The sequence below is a fragment of the Pelodiscus sinensis genome, chromosome 2 (genome assembly GCF_052426305.1).
Source record: "Pelodiscus sinensis isolate ZL-2025 chromosome 2, ASM5242630v1, whole genome shotgun sequence".
In the NCBI taxonomy this organism is placed as follows: domain Eukaryota; kingdom Metazoa; phylum Chordata; order Testudines; family Trionychidae; genus Pelodiscus; species Pelodiscus sinensis.
This window is the reverse complement of record NC_143053.1, coordinates 79,216,930-79,236,410: the sequence shown is the minus strand read 5'-3', so window position 1 is coordinate 79,236,410 and position 19,481 is coordinate 79,216,930. Positions and strand designations below refer to the sequence as shown.

Genomic DNA, 19,481 nt, shown 5'->3' with positions numbered 1-19,481 from the left:
ACTATGCTCCTCTTGCACAGCTTCTTACATTTAAAATAAAAATCAAATGCCACTGAACCACAAACAGTCTCCTCAGGCTATGTCTAGACTGCAGAGTTTTTCCAGGACTCTGGAGGTATCCTGGAAAAGCTGTTGCATTTTGTTGAGAGGAATAAGGGATGTTCCAAAAGGTTTTTCCAAAATTGGGCCCCATGGAGCTGGGCCAAATTTCAGAAAAGCCTCTTTTGAGGGGAGGAAAAGAGGCAGAAAAAGGTATGTAAACTCTGCAGTCTAGATGTAGCCTCAGTTCCCTCTTGCAGTAAAGGAAACCACTAGCTGAGGGGCTGGGAGACATGCCCCTGAATGCTTCTTTCTAGTCACTCTCCAACCACCAATTCCAGGGACAAGACTCTGCCACTTTCTGGTGCTCAGATTGACTTTTGAAACCCAGTCAACTGGAACAATCCCCAGTCAATTGGAACAATCCCCAAGGTATCACAAGGGGTAGAGGGTGACTGGAAGATATTCAAGTTTTGAGGCAAAGACATTCCAGGATTAATTTCACAACAAAACCCTTCCAAGTTTGAGGTATAATCTGTTCTTCTCCAGTTGATAGGTCAGTGATGCAGGAGAATCTTGTGTGATTCAGCCTTGAGTTAGAACCTTGTTCCTTGTTTGCTGAGCAGCTTTTGCCTGAGAAAGTTACAGACTTTATGAAAACAGAACAACAAGCTTCAGCTACTTCATCCTAAACCCAATCTCAGCAAGAGGACTTACAAGCAGATGCCTTTGCTCCTATCAGTTCACGCAACCCCTATTAAAAAGAATCTGAGAAATCAGAGCATTGGAACATTTGAAAGCCTTTATTTAGCAGCAATTAATATAATTAAACCCTGCCTCCAGATAGCAATTAAAATAGTGTATAAAGAGCAGCTGGAAGCACTATACCCCAGTTCTGTATAAATATGTATTTATATGCAAGAGCTAATGCACCCCAATTAAAGGGTTAAAGCTGGTGTGTACAGCAGTCTCTCTACGGTGCCTTATGGACTTCAAATGCACATGAATTTCTTCTAGAAAGTGTGGTCTGTACAGTGCATACACAGGTGCAGTTTAATTTCTCCGGTAGTTACGTTCCACGGAGTCCTGATTTTTAAAAAGTGTTTGCAATTGTACACTGATGGTGCTGCATACCTATAGTTTGTAGTGCAGTAAACAGCTTTTTTTTTTTTTAAGTCTCTTACTAGTGTTCAGTTCAAATGGCTCTTGCTTCCTTAACAAAATGAGGCTGGTAGAGCATGAAAGAGCAAATTCAAAACACTGCACTAAACATGGAATAAATACTTGAAGTAGTGTTACCAGTGTAACCTACATCGTGAGCATTTGGGGAGAGGGCAATAGTTCTGGAATCATTGACCAGAACCCAGGATTCTGAGAGTTTATTAATAGAAAGCCATCTTATGAAAGTTAAATACATTTTCACAAAAATAAACTTGCCTTCTTTAGTTTAAGCACAGAATATTGCAATTCATACCTGTGCTTTTAAACATTTCCATGCCACAGTAAATCCACCCCACAGGGCTATTGTGCCAGCATAATCATTAAGAGAAAGGATTCATAGAACACCTTCAGATGCTCTATTTGTTATCCACCAAAACTTAATAGGTGAATTCAGCAAATACGGTAGCACTAACCCATCAGAAAAACGACGTTTCTGAGCAGTTGTTCATGCAAGTAACTACCTTCAATAAATATTTCACTAGACAAAATGACTTCCCTACCCATGGGCTTTCAAATCTGTACCACCATATTTACTTCAGAAGATGCTTAATATACTGTTCAGTAACTTGTCAGTTTTTCCAAGAGATGAGTAGAAATGGGAAAATGTTAAAAACAGATTAAGACTTAATTTGCATTAGTCATGGGCTCCTTTGACATTTCAGTAAATGTCAGGTAAATTACAGTAGTTTCTGTCCCAGTAGTTGCCCGAGTAAAGCCAATCCTGTGCACCAGTGCAGGGATTGGGAGCTTGATGGAACCACCTGTAAGAGAGGATAATATTTTTTTGTAAGGAAGCTACCCTACATTTCATTGTAATGAAGTTCAAAGCTGCTTTGTTGCATCTTTCGTGTTGATTTTCAAAGTAGCACACTTAAACTACTCTGAGATAAAGCACTGAATTCTGTGACTAAAATCAGTGCTGATATGTTATGAATAGATGGTAGAAAGATTTTGTAAAAAACTATTTACTTCAAAGCAGTTTTGAATAAACCATTTTTGGCATGCATTTAAGAACAATTTATTACAGAAGGACACAAATACACCACAAGCACTGCATTCCTGAAAGCAGAAGTCTATACATTTCCATCAGCAATCTGATTTCCCCAAGATTATGGGATCATTGTTTCGCTAAGTGTCAAAAACCACAGCTCACGCTAATGCAGACTGAAAGTGACAGAAATGTAGCCGTGTTAGTCTGGTGTAGCTGAAATAAAAAACAGGACTATGTAGCACTTTAAAGACTAACAAGATGGTTTATTAGGTGATATTTATTAGTCTTTAAAGTGCTACATAGTCCTGTTTTTTTGTTAATGCAGACTGGTGATTTGCTTTCCAACAGCAATACAGCTCTCTTGATGAAAATACAGAACAGTCCTAGCAAGTTTACTGCAATTATAAGACATGTGTTTGTGTGAAGCATACACTGTAGAGCCGTTCTATGGCACAAGATTGGTCTCATTAGGGATGTGTAAGTAACCATTTCCATCTAAATAGTTAACAGATAAGCATGAGCTTATCGGTTTGTGTTATGGTCACACACTGGCTCCATGGGAGCTGACTGTCACCCCATGCTGCGGGTTAGTGTAGAGCCTGCAGTGCATGTAACCACTAGGAATTTTAGTGATTACATAGTTACCTTTTTAAACAATTTTTACGTCCCTAATTTTCATGGTTATTTTCATGCTTCCGGATAGCTTTTGCTTGCCTCTTGCTAGAAATACTGTAAGCTCACTTATTGAAAAGTCTGTGAATGTTCCCAGCTCTACAGTATATACACCATCACAGTGAGAGTTACACATTTGCAAGGCAAGATGTACTAAGGAGCCATACTATTGATAAGTACCCTTCTGTAAAGCCCTTCAAATCTGTGGATCTCTGCAGGTATCCATAGCTCATTTTTACAGATGTGAATATTAAGTTTTATATCTAGATCTCTGCAAGTTTGCAGATATTTATGGGTATTTACATCTGCGGACATGGTTATCCATGGATCATTTTTGCAGATCTGGATACCAGTTTTGTATCTGCACTGGGCTTTACATTTCTGATGTAGCATGGAGTCCCCTTTCATGGCTTCATAGTTGGCAACTCTACTCCCCTCACTCCAGCAATACTACATCTTCAGATACCCAATAGTATGTGTTCATCTCTATGTTATATCAAGCAGCCCATCTTACCATAGCCCAGATAATCTCACATGTATTCCCCCCAACAGAAACACTGCTATTAACATAACACACAATGTCAACCTTCTCCCAGTCTTTATTCACCTTTTAATGTGCCCAGTTAACCATCTCTGCCTCTCAGCAATAACTCAGACAGCAGCAACCCTCCGAAAAGGATTTTTTTTTTAAATGGGCCTGCTGTATTTGCTAAATAAAAATGAATATAGCATGTGAAAGCACCTGCTGTAAACTGTTTTATAGTTAACATCCCAGATTCCTTTTGGAGCTTAAAGCACAACAGAATAACCCTTGCTTTGTATACTCATCTGTAAGCACTGTCCAGCATAAGAGACTATTCAGGATTACTGTAAGATTTCAGATAGAATTTCATAAAATGGAAGTTTAGCATATTGGGATCTTTGGTTATTATATATTTTGCCTTTTAAAAATCAGAATGGCTGATAGCACTGTTATATTACATATTATAAATTATATATACACAGTGCATTCTATGACATAAAATGAGCTTGCAAACTGCAGAATGTTTTATCTGAATTAAAAGTGTGGTGACCTATATCTACTAGACTATGCCATATTTTTTGTAGCAACCTGAGCCAAGTACTAGTTAAAGTGAGCAGGAAGGACTGTGGAACATGCAGCAAAACTGTTGCACTGCGTATTATAGCTGATCTGCTACTAGTTCACAAATATGAAGAGCACAATGGACCACTGTGTTCATTTAGCACAAACCACAGAAATGCCCCCAATATATTTCCTATATAATGCCCCAATATTTTGAGATAATATCCACTCAATTTAAAAATTGCCAGTGATGAAGTGGATTCTGTGACCCTTTCTAAGTTGTTCCAATGGTTAATTTCGCCTCCCTGTTAAAAATGTTATTTCCAGTGGGTGATGCTGTACAAGCAAAATTTAGTTTACTGGGAATAGTGTTAGAGATTATGCCCCCGTGAAGTTAATGGGAGAGGAGGTTTAGAATGTGAAGGATCTAGGGTATACTAGATAAACCACTGAACTTGGAATGCTTGGAGGAGAGAGAGAGAGAAGAAAGTGCTAATATTACTTGCAACAGCAGTTGTGTTTTAGAGAAAAACAAAGAACTTTCCCCAAGAAGCTTAACAGTCTTTAGATCAAAGACACTGGCCAAGATTTTCAAAAGTGGACTAGTAACTTTTGGTGCTCTACTCAATACCTCATTTTCCAGAAACAACTAAACAAGCCCTAGGATGTCAGGTCTCTTTCGGGTGTATCAAACTGGGCACCCAAAGTCACTAGTCCCTATGAAAATTCTACCTACTATGAAAAGAGTAGACAAAAGGAGACAGTAGTAGATAATAGGGATCTTGCCCTAAGTCATGCTCTTCTCTACAATACAGTATAGTCTTGTTACGCACTCCCTCCTCTGACAGAGGCACAAACATACTTGAAAATATGCAGAAGGGTTCATCTCAAAGTGTGGATTGTTTTCTGCATAATTTTCTTAAATGGAGAGACGATAAGGCAATCTAGCTTTTCACGATCACACCTTGATCTTCTGATAAGAAGTGCTGAATGCTGAATGCTTTTGTCCAAGAGATGGTTTTTAGATCCTAGCAATCCTTCAAATATTTCCCCTCCACTTTTCTTTTAAGTAAACTGAAGAATGCCTGATGCAGAATGATAATGGGGAAGTTGAAAAGAAGGCTATGGGAATGCATGCTGTGCCCATCTATTGCAATTTGTATACTTACAGTCATGAAGGCGAGGAAATCTAACCAATGTGTGGGATGATTCGGTCACAAAACAAATGAGCCGTGGCATTCTGACAAGGAGGAGATGAGACCAACTGTGTCTTACTCAGAAAAATTACAAACCATTGTTCTATGCTAGTCTTAGGGCAAACCAAACCAAGCCAAGCCAAGCACTTTGAGAAAGCAAAGCAAAAACTGGAGTGACATGGGAAGAGGAAAATCAGACAAGTCCAAACCTGGGACCCTGGGCTGTCAGACGACTTGAGTTGGAAAAGGAAAAAAAGCAACTTAGTTACAACTAGACAAACAGTCTGATTAGGTGGCTTTACTACACTATGTGGGTATACGGCAGCAATGAGTTTGCTTACTAGTGGAAAGTTCTCAGAAAGGTACTTGTATAGACTCAACCCCTGAGGCAATGTGGCATTCCAGGAACATGGCACTGCTCTGGTATGACTAAGGATGTGAAGTATCGGGTAATTCACTAAGGGTGTGTCTAAACTACACCCCTCTGTCAGCAGAGGGATGTAAATTAGATACCTCGAAAGTGCAAATGAGGCTGGGATTTAAATATCCCGTGCTTCATTTGCATAATGGCGGACACCATTTTTCCCCCTGAAATGGGGCTTTGAAAAAACCCAGCAGTTTAGATGGGGCATTTTCGACAGAAATGTCCCATTTCTAAAGATCCCTGTACTCCTCAAAAAGCCCCATTTTGAAAAATCCCAGCTTTATTTGCTTTTAAATCCCAGCTTTATTTGCACTTTCCATGTATCTAATTTACATCCCTCTGCTGACAGAGGGGTGTAGCTTAGACACACCCTAATCGAATAGTCAATACATTTTTGCATTGATTAGTCAATAAGGCGCCTCCACCTTTGAAGTGTGGCAACAACAGTAGGGCACTTTCACCTTTGAAGTGTAAGTGCCGAGTTGACCCTGGGATCCATCTAATAGAGGCAGCCGGAGGAGGGGGGGGGGAGGGAGGAGCAACTAGTCGACTATCCAATAAGCATTTGCTTATCGACTAGTCCTTCACATCCCTACAATTCCCAAAAGTGGAATAAAACCATTTATGTACTAGCCAAGTATGTACTAGCTAGCAGAGCTCAATTTCTCTTAAGAGAAATAGGGTGATGAGCATCATCAGTGTCTGGTGCAGAGTCCACTGAAACCATCAGCTAGATTTTCTGGTCTAAATCCAGAAGGACAATCGCCTGGGTCAGCATACATCTATATTGGTTCGCTACAAGGTAGTGATGACCGTGAGACGATACTTGGAAAGGCACATTCCCCATTAACTTCTGAACCACGTGGCAAAGTCTTTACTCTTAATTTACTTTTCAGATTTAAACCCTCATCCTAGCGCTTCCCAGGTTCGTTCACTCATGTTTCTTTTACAGAACTTTCTAAAGCTCTTCTTAATTCAGTGAAGAATTCAAGAGCACATGCACATGAAGTTAGAGGTTACTGAAGTGGATTTCAACTAAGTTGGAAACAGTCTAGCAGAGTGACAGAAACATAATGTCAAGTCCCAAAGCTTTGTGTATATAATTCTGCATAAGAGGCTCAAAGTTGTGATAAGGCTTTATGGTCATGCATCTATTACTGACACAGGCTTTCTCGGTAATTTCCCTGTAAGCTGCATGGCCACATGGCAGCCTATTTAGCACCATACAGGCACTCAGGGAACTCCCCTAGCCCTCCCCAGTACCTCTCCCCTCGCCTGGACTTACTGGGGCCGGGGTGGCTATCCTGCCACCCCAACCCCAGTGCTGCAGAGCAGATGGGGCAGGTAAGGTCCTCTCCCCACCTTAGCCCCAGAGCATCCCTAGCCCCACCCCAGAGCCCACTCCTCAACCCGCTGTCCCAGCTCTTGTCCCAGCCTCTGTCCCAGCATTGGACTTCCCCCCTCCCAATTCTAGCAGCTTGTCTACAGAGAGTTTTAAAAACCCTCAAAAGAGCTCATTGCTTTTGAGAGCTCCCCAGTACCACAGTATTGCAATGCCAAGACACTCTTTAATCTATACATCTCAAAGTGATTAAAGCAGATGAAAAAGGCATTATCACCATTTTACAGGTGTGCAGACAGAGGCACAGAGGTGAAGACATTTTCCCAGGGTCACCCTCCAGGCCAGCAACAGAACCCAAATCTTCAGTTCCTGAGTTGCATCCTCTAGGCTAGTGTCACCAACCCGTAGATCGGGATCTACTGGTAGATCTTGGGACGTTTGACAGGTGATCCTGATGGTTTGGCTGGGAGGCTATCAAGTGCCGGCACTTCATCTGCCCCTCTCAGTATTGCCGTGCTGCTTCTGCCCTCTACTTTGGAGGTTCCCCTCACCCCTGGGAGCCTCCTGCTTGCTGTGCAGGGCATGGGAAGAAGAGGAAAGGCAGGGTGCTGATGTCAGGATGCCCCTCCCTCCACCTTATACCCCATCTCCATAGAGCAGAGAGTTTGCTGGCTGCTTTAGGGAGTGGTGCAGGGCCAGGGTAGGGGTGAGCCTGCCTTAGCCCCCTGCACTACTACCCAGAAGCCACCTGTGGTAATTGGTGCCCAGCTGGAGCCCACATTCCAAACCCCAGGCCCAGTCCTGAATCCCTCCTGCACCCCAAGCCTCTGGCCCCAGCCTGATAAAAGTGAGCAAGGATGGGGGAGGGAGGGTGAAGTGAGCAGGGGTGGGCCCTTGGAGAAGGGAAAGGACAAGCATGTTTGGGTTCGAGGTAGATCCTCGATTGCACTTAAATTCAAAAAGTGATCTCATGCATAAAAAGGTTGGGGACCACAGCTCTAGGCCATGCTGCTTTCATACAAATTGGTATCAGTTATCAGGGAGGGGAAAAGCCTATTGCTCCTTTAGAAAACCCCACCAAGTGTTACAAGTCAGAATATCAAGCACCAAGCCATGCTCTAAGAGAACTGTGTGCTCACTATCCCATCAGCAAACACTGCACTGACACCATGACGACAGGCACCTTGGACACTTCTAGATTTAGAAATGCATGTAATTTGTACTAGGCTCACAGACATTTAGAGGAAAGCTTCTCTCTTCCCTGGGGAGTGCTTTTTCCTTACTCTTTTGCTGTGAATAATTTTGACGTGAGCATACATTTTTCACTCACTCCTACGAGGGTATATTTCAAAGTTGTGTTCCACAATCACCACAAAGCTCATTTGTAAAGACAGCTTGGTATTGTACCCAAAGTAATATTTATAACTTTTCAGCTGGTGTTCCCATGAGTCTTTCAACTTTAAATTACCTTGTATTTATTTTTAAAATAGTTACCTATTTCACCATTTTCCATTGCTCTTATATCTGGCCGTAACCGGCAATTAGTTTTAGGAACAACACTCTCCATTTCCTTATCCAATTCATTCAAAGCCATAGCAAAGCTAGTGAAATTGTACATCTGAAAGAGACAAACAAAAATTGAAGGATCACTATGAAAATTTTGGCTGTTAAGAGTCTTTACATATAAAAAGAGGTTTTCAAAAAAAGAACACTGACTGATCTGTAGTAACATGCAATCATAGCCGCTTTCTAATCACTTAATTATTAAAATAGTAGTTTTAAGATGCTAGCAAGGTGAAAGTGTTCCTGGTATATGTGGATGTTCCTTTATACTCATCTAATTTGAATGAGATCTGACTAGCCAAATACATAGTTTCTCCCTCCCTCCTTCCTTCCCTCCATTTGTCCTTATTCTTCATCCTGCAGGGACTCTTACGGCCTCTGCTAAAGCAACCTTCCCTTTTCTCTGTATGCACCTACCCAACCAGCCACTCTACTCTATTCTCTTTTCTGCTTCCAAATCTCTCTAGCCACACATCTACTCCTCTGTCCTGCTCAGCCGCCTGACTTATGGGTTCTTGTTCCATGGTTGGTCTTTTGACAACTGTGCTCCTCTATGGACCCTCTCTGGTGAGCTCTCATATGAACTGCCTGTCATGCACTAACCGTGCTTCCTAAATGGATGGCAGCACTTAAGTAGCAGCAGAGTGGGACTGAATTCTCTAGGCCACTACGAATTAGGGAATTGCTCTACTTGATCATAATCAAGGATTCTGTGGTGAAGTTATGCTAAACTAGAAAGAAGCCAAGCATGCACACTTGCCCGTCCATCCACAATGTAAGATCTATATATGCAGTTCCACATTACATAGCTCATTAGAGCATGTGTCTTCATGCGAAAGTTCAAGGTCATTGCAGCAAAAATTATTTGTGGTGCATCACGAGCAAGGCAAGTCAGTGGCTAAGATGTTCCTTGTACATTTTACAGTTTAACAAACTGTCAAACCACCAAGTGTTCAGAGCCCTGGCTAACCTGGACAGAATCTGGAGGCCTTGGTGCTATCCTCCAGAGTAAAATACTTCCAGGTATAACATGCACACTCTCAGAATCTGGCAAAGGCATCTCATCTGGTTCTTCAGAATTGCCCACCTATAAGCAACATAAGAAAAAAGTTTGAGTCACGGCCATTTAAATAATTTTAAGCAAGCTACAGGACAGTCCTACAGAAGTGCTAGTGAAAGGAGACGAAGGCATGAGCTTGCAGGGAGTACTCAACTCTTCAAGAGGAGTGTTTCACAACCAGGGGTTCTAAGATGGGCTTAAGGGGGTTGCAAGTGCAGGGCTGGTGCAAGCAAAGCAGCTGCCCAGAGCCCCACACTACAGCAGACCCTGCGAAGCTAAGTCACACACTTCAGCCTGGGAGGCAGGGCTTGGAATTCAGCCACTCTGCCCAAGGCTCCAGCTTCAGATGAGACTAAAATGAAACACAGGCTCAATATCACCCTGAAATGTAAATACAAAGTATTTCTATTCCAATCCATTCATTTTATAATTATATGGTAGAAATGAGAAAGTAGGCAATTTTGTATTTTTCTCTCCGGTTTTATGAACATATAGCTTAAGTGAAGTGCAATTCTCGGTACACAAGACAAATCAGACTCCTGAGAGGAGTACAGTAGTCTTGAAAGGCTGAAAACTACTGGAACAACATCCCCATCACTATTCTGTACATTAAGGATATTAGCTTTCCAGTCTGTTAAATCATCCCTCTAGCTTCACTCCATTTAGGCTACAAGGACCCCTAAATCCAATAGTAGCCGGACTTCACCTAAGTGAAACTTCTGAGGACTGCACCAGCACACACAAGAAAGTTGACTGTAGCTGCCCTCATCTTTAAATGCAGGAGGAACATTCCGGAGCATGGAATACTCCTGCTTGATCAGAGAGATCTCTCCGGTTCTAGGAGTTACAGCAGGTCACCCTGGTATAATGGTGTGACAGCCTTCATATAACAGAGGCACACTATTCATTTCATTCAGTCTGTCAGTGTGCTAACGGGATATCCATCACTGCACACAGAGACTGGTCTAGTGTCTCAACATCTTTGACACAGATATCAAGTTTTTCCACAGTGAGATTTATCCCTAAACAAATCAAAGGCTTTATGTGAAGGTGCAGGATAATTTGCCTATGAGACCAGGGTCTCTTGTAGCACATCCAAATAGGCCCCTAAAAGACAAGGAAAGTGAACTTACATGATAGCATGACAGGAAGCCCCTAACTTACAAGTGGGTTGTGTTCCAAAAGTTATTTTGTAAGTCAACTGTTTGGAACTTGAAATGCACTTTCCCATAGAAATGATGTCTTAAATGGTGGTTAGTAATGTAGAAATACTGTAGCTGAAATACTGTATATTTGCAATGGAAAGTAGTAGAAAATACTTCTGTTGTAATACTAGCAATTAAACCTGCCTAAACTATTTTAATCAGTTTTGTTTGTTTTAATTAAAGGAAAGTGAAGTAGTAAGGTGGAGATTCTGAAGGGGACTTCTGGACATACCCTGGTCAAAAAAAGAGAAGGGGTACCTGGGGCTATTAGAATTTGGGGGGGGGGGGCATGTAGGCATTGGAGAGGGAACAAGATAGGGGTTCAGAGTGCAGGAGGAGGCTATGGTTAAGGCAAGTGGTGCAGGAGCGGAGGACTCCGATTGGGTGTGAGGATGAGGTGTTTGAGATACAGAATGGAGCTCAGGGCGGGAGGTAGGAATAGGAGGGAGTTGGTGAGGGAGAGCAGGGCATTTACCTGGAACAGCTCCCCTATTGTAGCCTAAACCTGGGGGGGGGGGGGGGAGGGGAGGAAGAGTACAGGAGGTGGCTGGTGGCTCTGCTCTCACCCACAGGCACCAACCTTCTGAAGCCCCCATTGTCCCTGATTCTGGGCCAATGGGAGATGCAGGGGCTGAGTCTGCAGGTGAGGGAAGTGGGGGAACTTCCTGGTGCTTGCAGCTCTGTTTTTGGGGGAGGGCAACAACAGAGCATGGAGCTGCATGCCCTCTGTGCCAAGCAGTGCTGAATACAAGCGTTTCAGGGGCTGCAGCCGAGGTCCCTGGTCTAAGTGAATCCCATAAAAAGATCTGCACTTTTGGTGGCTCATTTTTGTGGGCTCCCTCCCTTATCCCAGGGCTGCAGCCCCTAAAGCAATCCAGGTCTTTCTCCCAGGAGTGTGCCCCTCATGGGCACTCTCTTGCCCAATGAATATTCAATTTCTAGAAAGTGGAACATCTTCAACAGGAGAGACAGAATCCCACATCAGAACAGCCCATCAACTGGCAATCTAAGCACTCTCCTCTTGTGTGAAAGATTAGGGTTTAAATCCGTCCCTAACCAGTGGTCCATCAAATATAACAAGGTTCACCACCAATCTGCTTAGTCCTATCTTGTGTCACTTAGGATTGTCCCAAGAATGCTTACTGGATTGGGCCCTGCATGGGAGATTGGGAGAAACCCAGTTTGACAACCCTGCCAGGTTTTAGACACGAGTTAGGTGATTGAACTGGAGGTACCCTGAAATAGCTACCTTCCCCTCCTCCCCCATATTTACACAAGCCACCCATTATCTCAAAATATTTTTTGAAATAATGGGTGCGCTATTTCAGCATCCCAGTAACCCTCATTCCACGAGGATTAAGGAATGTCTCAAAATAGCACATTATTTTGAGACTTCACTTATTTTGAAATTTGGTGTGTCTGCAAAGTGCCATTTCGAAATAGATCTAGCAAATTGCACAAATTGCGTATCTTATTTTGAGTTTAGGGGGCTGTGTAGTTTGAGTTTAGTGTGCATCTAGGCAATTTTGACACCTAGAGTTATGCTACATCTAAGTGGGGGCAGGCTCTCTGCAGGACCCAAGTCTCTAACCTGAAGAGCTTTCAGAGAACACCCCAATCGCTAGCAACTTCGTCATTCTGTTTGTCAAACATCACCACACACCCTCCAGGCTGCTCTTTGGGAGGTCTTTTTTTTTTTTTTTTTTTTTTTTAAATACAAGAAACATCCCTGTACTTCTTTCCGAGTCCTGACAGTTCTAAGATATGGTCAGAAAAACATGTTTTCACTAGATTGTTAAATTAGAACTGCTTATAAGACTGACGGGGGAAAAAACATTCTTCAGCAGATTTTGCATTTTAAGTTTGTGACAACTCCCAAGATCAGACAGACTAGATATGGATGTCAAAAATCTTGTCTAGTCAGAGAAATGGAAGGGGGGGGGGGAGAAGAAACCACACTAAAAAGCTAGCTAGAGAGAACAGAATAAAATTCTGAAAAGCAGATCCAGTTAAGACTACATGGATGAAAAGGCAAAATAGGCAAGTATATTTTATCAAGTAGAAGCCAATGAGAAGTCAAAACTAATCTGAAGCTTGAGCTATGTACACAAAAGCATTTCATTCAAATGAAGCTTTGGTATTTTCAAGGTAAACAAACTAGTAGGTTGATGATAACAAGTGTGTAGGGTATATTTTTCTTTTGTCCTACTCCCAAAAGCTCAGAAGTGCAGCCTCAAAGAGAGGGTGGTAATCCCCAGAGCTTTAGCGCTCTCCTGATTACAAACACAGGATCTCTCATGTACAACAATAATGTAAATCTACACAGGCATACTTGCCTTTAGAGAGGTTAGAATGTAACAGGGCACCAGAGTAGCTAGCATCATGATCTCCAGTGGCATGGAAAGGTGAACACCTACTTTTAAGGTTCTTAGATATTTGTTTAAAATGTTCTCTACTCCTTTAAAACGAATGGTGGCAAGTATGTGTAATTACTGTAAGAATGTTCACTGACATTGGTTTAAGAGTGTTTTTCTACTGAAAGCATCAGATTAACGTATGGGGTTACAGAAACATGGAGAGTAAGATTTCCTATGAGGGTGCAGACACTAAAAATCCCTGCAAAACTATTATTCCTGCAAGTTATGAAATCCTTTTAAACATACCTTTATCTACCTTGTTTACAGGTCTGAAAAGCATCAGGTTGTAGTTTCCATTATAGATCAGACCCATCAGTGCCGTAACTAGGTACTTTTGTGCCCCGGGCAAAATATTATGTGCCTGCCTCTCCTTAGAGGAGCACGTGTCATGCTCTTTACTTTTGCAGATTATTTTTTTACTTATTGCATCTTTACGCCCCGATTATGATGCCCCCAGGGTGAGCACCCTGCTTATCCCACCTTTATTATGGCCCTGAGACCCATGGTCCCACTAGTCCAGTCTAGTGAAATAATCTGACAGGATGCAGTGAGAGGAAATCCACTCTCATGAAACTTTCATGAGAATTCATAATTAGATATCATCTTAAATGCTGAAGCACAAAGACTTTAACTCCTCCAAAACTGTTTGGATAACAATAGCCAGTATAATTATAATTAATGCACATAACACTCATAATTAATGCAGATAATACATGTCCAAACCCTTTGACTCTAAGTTCTTACTAAGAAAAAAATCTAAAGGAAAAGGCATAAAACAGTAGCAAAGCCAAAAAAGGCACCCTACACTGCTCCCAGTGTCCCATTCTGCTTTTGACATACCATCTCTTTTACTTATCTAGTACCTGTCTAAGGTTTTTCTTCTCTTCTGTATTTTTCTTGTCATTTTTTTTGAAAGCATCAAATGTAGCTGCATCAACACTGTACAAGCACTCAGTCCATTTCCCATAGAGTGCACAAAGTTCTTTTTGCTGTTAAAAAAAAAAGAAGACTGATTTTAGGTAGAGCTTAAACAAGTTTTGAAGTTAAAGTCAGAAAACCATGAAATCTAATAAGATGAAAAGGGATCTCAGAACAGATTTAAGACTGAATGCCAATCTTACTATACAGGCAGTCCCCGAGTTACACGGATCCGACTTATGTCGGATCCGCAGTTACGAACGGGGTTTGCTCCGCATCTCCCTGGTCTGCTGGAGACCAGCAGACCAGGGAGACGGGGAGCAAAGCCGCGGAGCACACAGGCAGCGGCCAGCCTAGACATGCCACGGCTGTCCCCCTGCCGGCGTCCTCAGAGGCTTTGCTCCCCGTCTCCCTGGTCTGCTGGTGTCCAGCAGACCAGGAAAGACGCAGAGCAAAGCCGCGGAGGACCCAGGCGGCAGGACCGCAGTGCGTCTCGGTCCACCGCCCGTGTCTCCCTGGTCTGCTGGAGGGGGGGGGGGGGGAGCGCAGCTAGTACGCCCCCCCCCCCCCGGGAGACCAGGCTTTTCTCCGGACGCCTGTGGTAGAGCAGCTGGGGTGCTTCCGGTTGGTCCCGCAGAGCCGCTCTGGGCGCTACTGGACCAACCCGGCAGCACCTCAGCTGCTCTGCCCCAGGCGTCCTGATTTAGCCGCTGCTGGTCAGTTTCAGCAGCGGCTGAATCAGGACGCCTGGGGTAGAGCAGCTGGGGTGCTGGTGGGTTGGTCCAGTAGCGCCGAGGAGTGGTGCTACTGGAGCAACCCAGCAGCACCCCAGCTGCTCTGCCCCAGGCGTCCCCAAGTCAGCCGCTGCTGAAACTGACCAGCGCTGACTACAGGAAGCCCGAGGCAGAGTTGCTCTGCCCCGGGCTTCCTGGAATCAGCCGCTGATCAGTTTCAGCAGCAGCTGACTTGGGGACGCCTGGGGTTCTTAAGTTGAATCTGTATGGAACTGGCATCCAGATTCAGCCTGTTGAAACTGATCAGAGGCTGATTCCAGGAAGCCCGGGGCAGAGCAACTCTGCCTCGGGCTTTCTGTAGTCAGCCGCTGGTCAGTTTCAGCAGCGGCTGAATCTGGATGCCAGTTCCGACTTACATACAGATTCAACTTAAGAACAAACCTACAGTCCCTATCTTGTACGTAACCCAGGGACTGCCTGTACAGGTTGGGCTTCCCTGATCCAGCAACCTCAGGACCTGACTGGTCCCAAATGAGGGATTTTTCCAGACCAGGGGAAATCATTTCAAGCGCCCTGCTGCCACCTCACCTCTCTGCAGCCCAGCTGAGCCACGTACTGGCTCCCAGCGTCCCCACCTCCACTGGACTCTCTGATCCTAGCTACATAGAGAACAATTTTTCTCTATGATATGGACTATGACAGGCCTGAAGGTTCTTCCTAACAGGAACAGTGAAGAAGCCAGCTGGCTGCACATCAGGATATTTTCGTTATACCTTAGGTCCTAATCACTGACAAGTGTATTCAGACCAAAAGCACAAACTACTTTAAGGGGCCAAGGAGGCATAATATGCACTTTACAGCAGGTGTTTGGTCCTGGTCTCTCTTTGCTGTGCTCAGGTGGTGGAAAGGGAGCGGTACTGACCTGCAAGTTTCCCACTGGGTGCAAGGGAAAAGGGAGCATTCCCAATATTCCAGAGCCAGCATAGATAGCTTCCATGCCTCCTTCATAACAGGTGGCAAGCCAGAGGTTAGGAAGTGTGTATGGCAACAGCATTCTAACTATTCCCAGAGGGCAGAAGGTCTCTAGGGAACCACAAGAAGCCAGTTTAAGTAGAACAGTGTTCAGACAGCTCTAACCTGAGTCAAGGCTGGGAAAGAGACTCATTGAATCAATTGGTTGCTCATCCTCAGCTTTTTTCACTGTCTCCCAGATTCCTGGATGACTGTTAAGCATCCTTCACAGAGCCAACTGAGCTTTTATTCTTCTGTCCCAAGGGTCCCACAAGTGTGGCAGGCAATACAGCAACCAGAGCAGCTCTCCTCACTTTCCTGCAATACCCATGGGCAGGCAGTGAAGGGAGCTTTGTTGCAGTTGCTCAAAATGCTCACACCCAGGTCATCTCAGGCTATGGGGAGGCACCTCCTCCACCACTTTCTCCCCACAGGAGGCCGTAAAGCCTATTCAATGCGTAATACAAGTCAACACAGGAGGCAGCTCCGTTTTCAATTCATTATCAAGTCTGTTACCACAGTCACCCTGAAGTATAATAATTTAGAGCTCTGATTTTCACAAGAGGTCTCTCAGTCACAACATGGACACCCCGGTGAGAGGGACTATGCGTGACAAATAGTTTCATGATTGGAAGACCATGCAATCCAATTTAAAGATAGGAGTGTAAAATGAGAACCAAGTGAGGCAACAATGACAAACATTTACAAGGCTAGAGTCCTGTGAGCAGCTTGAGCTTTCAAGCTATTTAAAGCAACATGAAACATAAAAAGCAATCACTGTCCCAGTGGTCTTCTACATAGTAGCGTAAGCACTATGATCATTCAAACTGCAAACACATTTATATGAACAGATAATGCTAGCTATGTATATGTGACTAGAAGTATCATGCCTTGATATAGCTACCTAAGTTATATATACTGATTAGTTCCAGACAAAATTTAAGGGTTCCTTATTTCTGCATTATGAACAAGAAGCCTGATATTTGACACTGGCCAAAATAAGCCACACAAATTAACCTGCATTTTCCCATTTACCATCTTTAATAAAAATCTTTCAGCCATTTACAGATAATTCTCTTTTGGAAGCTTTACCACAGGCAATGAAAATCAGGCAGGCTAGAATAAGGAAGGAGAAAATTGTTAAAAGTGAAAACAGGCAATGAGCAAGTAATATTTCAATCTTAAAAAAAGAACAGCATCAATTTTTAAATCTTTAAAGAGGTTACTATCTTTGTTACTAATTCCACTTAGAGCCTCCTAAAACTCACTTTTCATGATTTAATCCTCCAACACAGTTTTTGTAGAATTTTTTCTAGGATCCTCCAACACAAATTAAATCAGCTTCGCTTTATCGAGCTTCTCTTTCAGGTCCTTAGTAATGCAATGTATGAAGTTCTAATATGGTTAGAAACAGATTCTCATATCTGTTTATACTGAATTTAACTAATCAGTCTGAACCTTTATAATTTTGGGACATTACGCAGAACCCCTTAACAGTGCTATTGCTACAGTGATGCAGTAATTTTATGTTACTGATGTCATTATCAATACCAGGTTAAACTGCCCTTCGATTGTATTCCGAAGGCAAGTCCGGCTAGGATACTAGATCCAGCAAGAAAAAAAAAAGTGTTTTAACAATGTTAACTAACCTTGTGCCAAAGTCACTGCAGGAAACATTCCAAGTCGACTTGTTCTGACAACGGAGCTTCAATGACAAACTAAGCTCCAGTCAAAAGGGAAGGAGGACTTAGGAAGCTATTCAGTTTTTAGGCTTCCATGGTTTGGGGAATTCTCTTTAAACACTTCATCCCAATGTCAACACGGAGCACAATAACCCCAGCAGCTCAGAGGGTGAACGCCACGGCAAACAGCTGACAGGTTTGTAGTTGCAAAAAAGACGCTATGATCAAGGCAACCGAGTAGCTAAAGCCAGAGGGCAAAGCTTGCTCTCCTCCCTCTCCCTCCCTGCCGGTATCCTGCCTCAGACTGAGGGCAAGGTTCCCTGTAAGACGCGTAACCGCACAGCCCTTGTCTGAGTCCCGTGCAAAGGTTCGGAGCTTTCAGCTCCGGCAAGGAGCTCAGCTGATCAGCGAGGAAGGGGAGGGGGGCGGAGCACTTGCTCTCTCGGAGGAGTTGCAGAAACAGCAGCAGCCGCTGCCTGCTATAAATGGAGAAGCTGGCTCCAGCTTCTACTCCCGGGCTGGGCAAAAGATGATCTGTGGGCCGGATCCAGCCGCGAGAGCCTCGGCCAGCTCCCTGCCTGCCCCACACCCGCCCGCCTCTCAGGAAAGCTGGGTGCAGGGCCACGTGTGTGTTTCTGAACGCTGAGAGCCTGAAGGGAGGGGAGACAGGCTCTCATGCTGCCCCCTCCCACCCCAGCTCCCACTGGCCAGTTTGGCCTATAGCAGCTGCCTGTTTGTAGGCCAGGCAACATGTGAAGTGCCCCTTCTTCCCCGGGCTCACAGCATTCGGTGCAGAGCAATAAACATGGCTCCTGCCTCTCCCCTGAGCATGTACAGGTGCTGGAAGACAGGGACCCCGGCTAAGAAACCTACTGGCTGGGAGCTAGGTAAGGTCTCCCCACCAGAGCCTCCCTCCCACAACCCTCTGCCCTCCTACCCCATGTAACCCAAACCTTCTGCACCCCTGCTCCAGCCCCCATATACCTTCCCAGACACTGTCCCCCGCTACACTCCTCAGGTCACAAAGCCCTCTCAGAACTTGCACCCCAATTTGCTATCCCTGGTCAGAGCCCAAATCCCTGCACCCCCCCCCCCCGCATTCCTGCCCCAGGTCACAACCCCCTCCCAGGCCCTGCATCCCTTTAACCCCAGGTCACAATCCCATACTTCACCCAAACTCCCTCCCAGATCCCACACCGCAATTCCTTACCCCAAGCACCCTTCCCCCAGCTCATTAATATAATGGAAGAGTGCAGCCTTCCACCATTTACCAAATTCTTGGAGTAGCCCCTCCCCCCAAAAAACTGCCCACCCCTGTGTTAATGGCTTAAGGCAGTGGTCACCAACCAGTAGATTTGGACCTATCGTAGATCTTGGAGCCTCTGACAGATGATCCTGACTAGTTTGGCCAAGAGACTATCAACCACTTCAGCTCTCCCCCCCTTTCCCCCCCCTGCTGCTCATCTCCGGCCCTTTGCCTCGGAGCTCTCCCCCTCCCCCTCGGAGCCTCCTGCTTTCTGTGCAGGGCAGATGAGGGGTGCTGATGTCAGGGTGCCCCCTCTCCCACTCTTTATCCTTTCTCCACAGAGCAGAGAAGGGGAACAGGACTTGGGATGGAATTTGCTGGCTGCTTTAGAGAGTGGTCCAGGACAGGGATGAGAGACTGTTTTAGCCCCACTGCACCAGGAGCCACCAGCAGTGCCCAGCTGGAGCCTACATCCCAAACTCCTACCCCAGTGACGAACCCGCTCCTGCATCCTAAGCCCTTGTCCTAGCCCCAAGAACCCCTGCATCCAAACACTGTCCCAGAGCCTGCACTTAGAACCCCCCCTACATCACAACTACCTTCCCCAAGAACAGCTCAGAGACACTCCAAATCCCTTAATCTAAGACCAGAACCTGCACCCCAGGCCTCTGCCCCA

At 44.5% G+C, this 19,481-nt stretch overlaps 1 protein-coding gene across 4 annotated transcripts in view; it reads right to left on the bottom strand.

Annotated features, from left to right (window-relative positions):
- Nucleotides 1-18,602, bottom strand: part of LOC102449577 (oxysterol-binding protein-related protein 1-like) — a 45,264-nt gene extending 26,662 nt beyond the window's left edge. The window contains exons 1-7 of one of the 4 annotated variants that reach the window (XM_089776289.1): nt 17,527-18,598; nt 16,895-16,993; nt 14,078-14,203; nt 9,503-9,619; nt 8,464-8,587; nt 5,177-5,247; nt 1,891-2,021 (exon numbers count right to left, since the gene is read on the bottom strand). In XM_089776289.1, the coding sequence (XP_089632415.1) occupies nt 5,222-5,247; nt 8,464-8,587; nt 9,503-9,619; nt 14,078-14,203; nt 16,895-16,939 (438 nt within the window). In that variant the 5' untranslated portion in view covers nt 16,940-16,993; nt 17,527-18,598 and the 3' untranslated portion in view covers nt 1,891-2,021; nt 5,177-5,221. Of the gene's footprint in view, nt 1-827; nt 2,022-5,176; nt 5,248-5,412; nt 5,437-8,463; nt 8,588-9,502; nt 9,620-14,077; nt 14,204-16,894; nt 16,994-17,526 lie in introns of those variants that run through there. The other 3 variants (XM_089776290.1, XM_075920860.2, XM_089776288.1) reach the window with 3 other exon arrangements.
- Nucleotides 18,603-19,481: the final 879 nt, after the last annotated feature.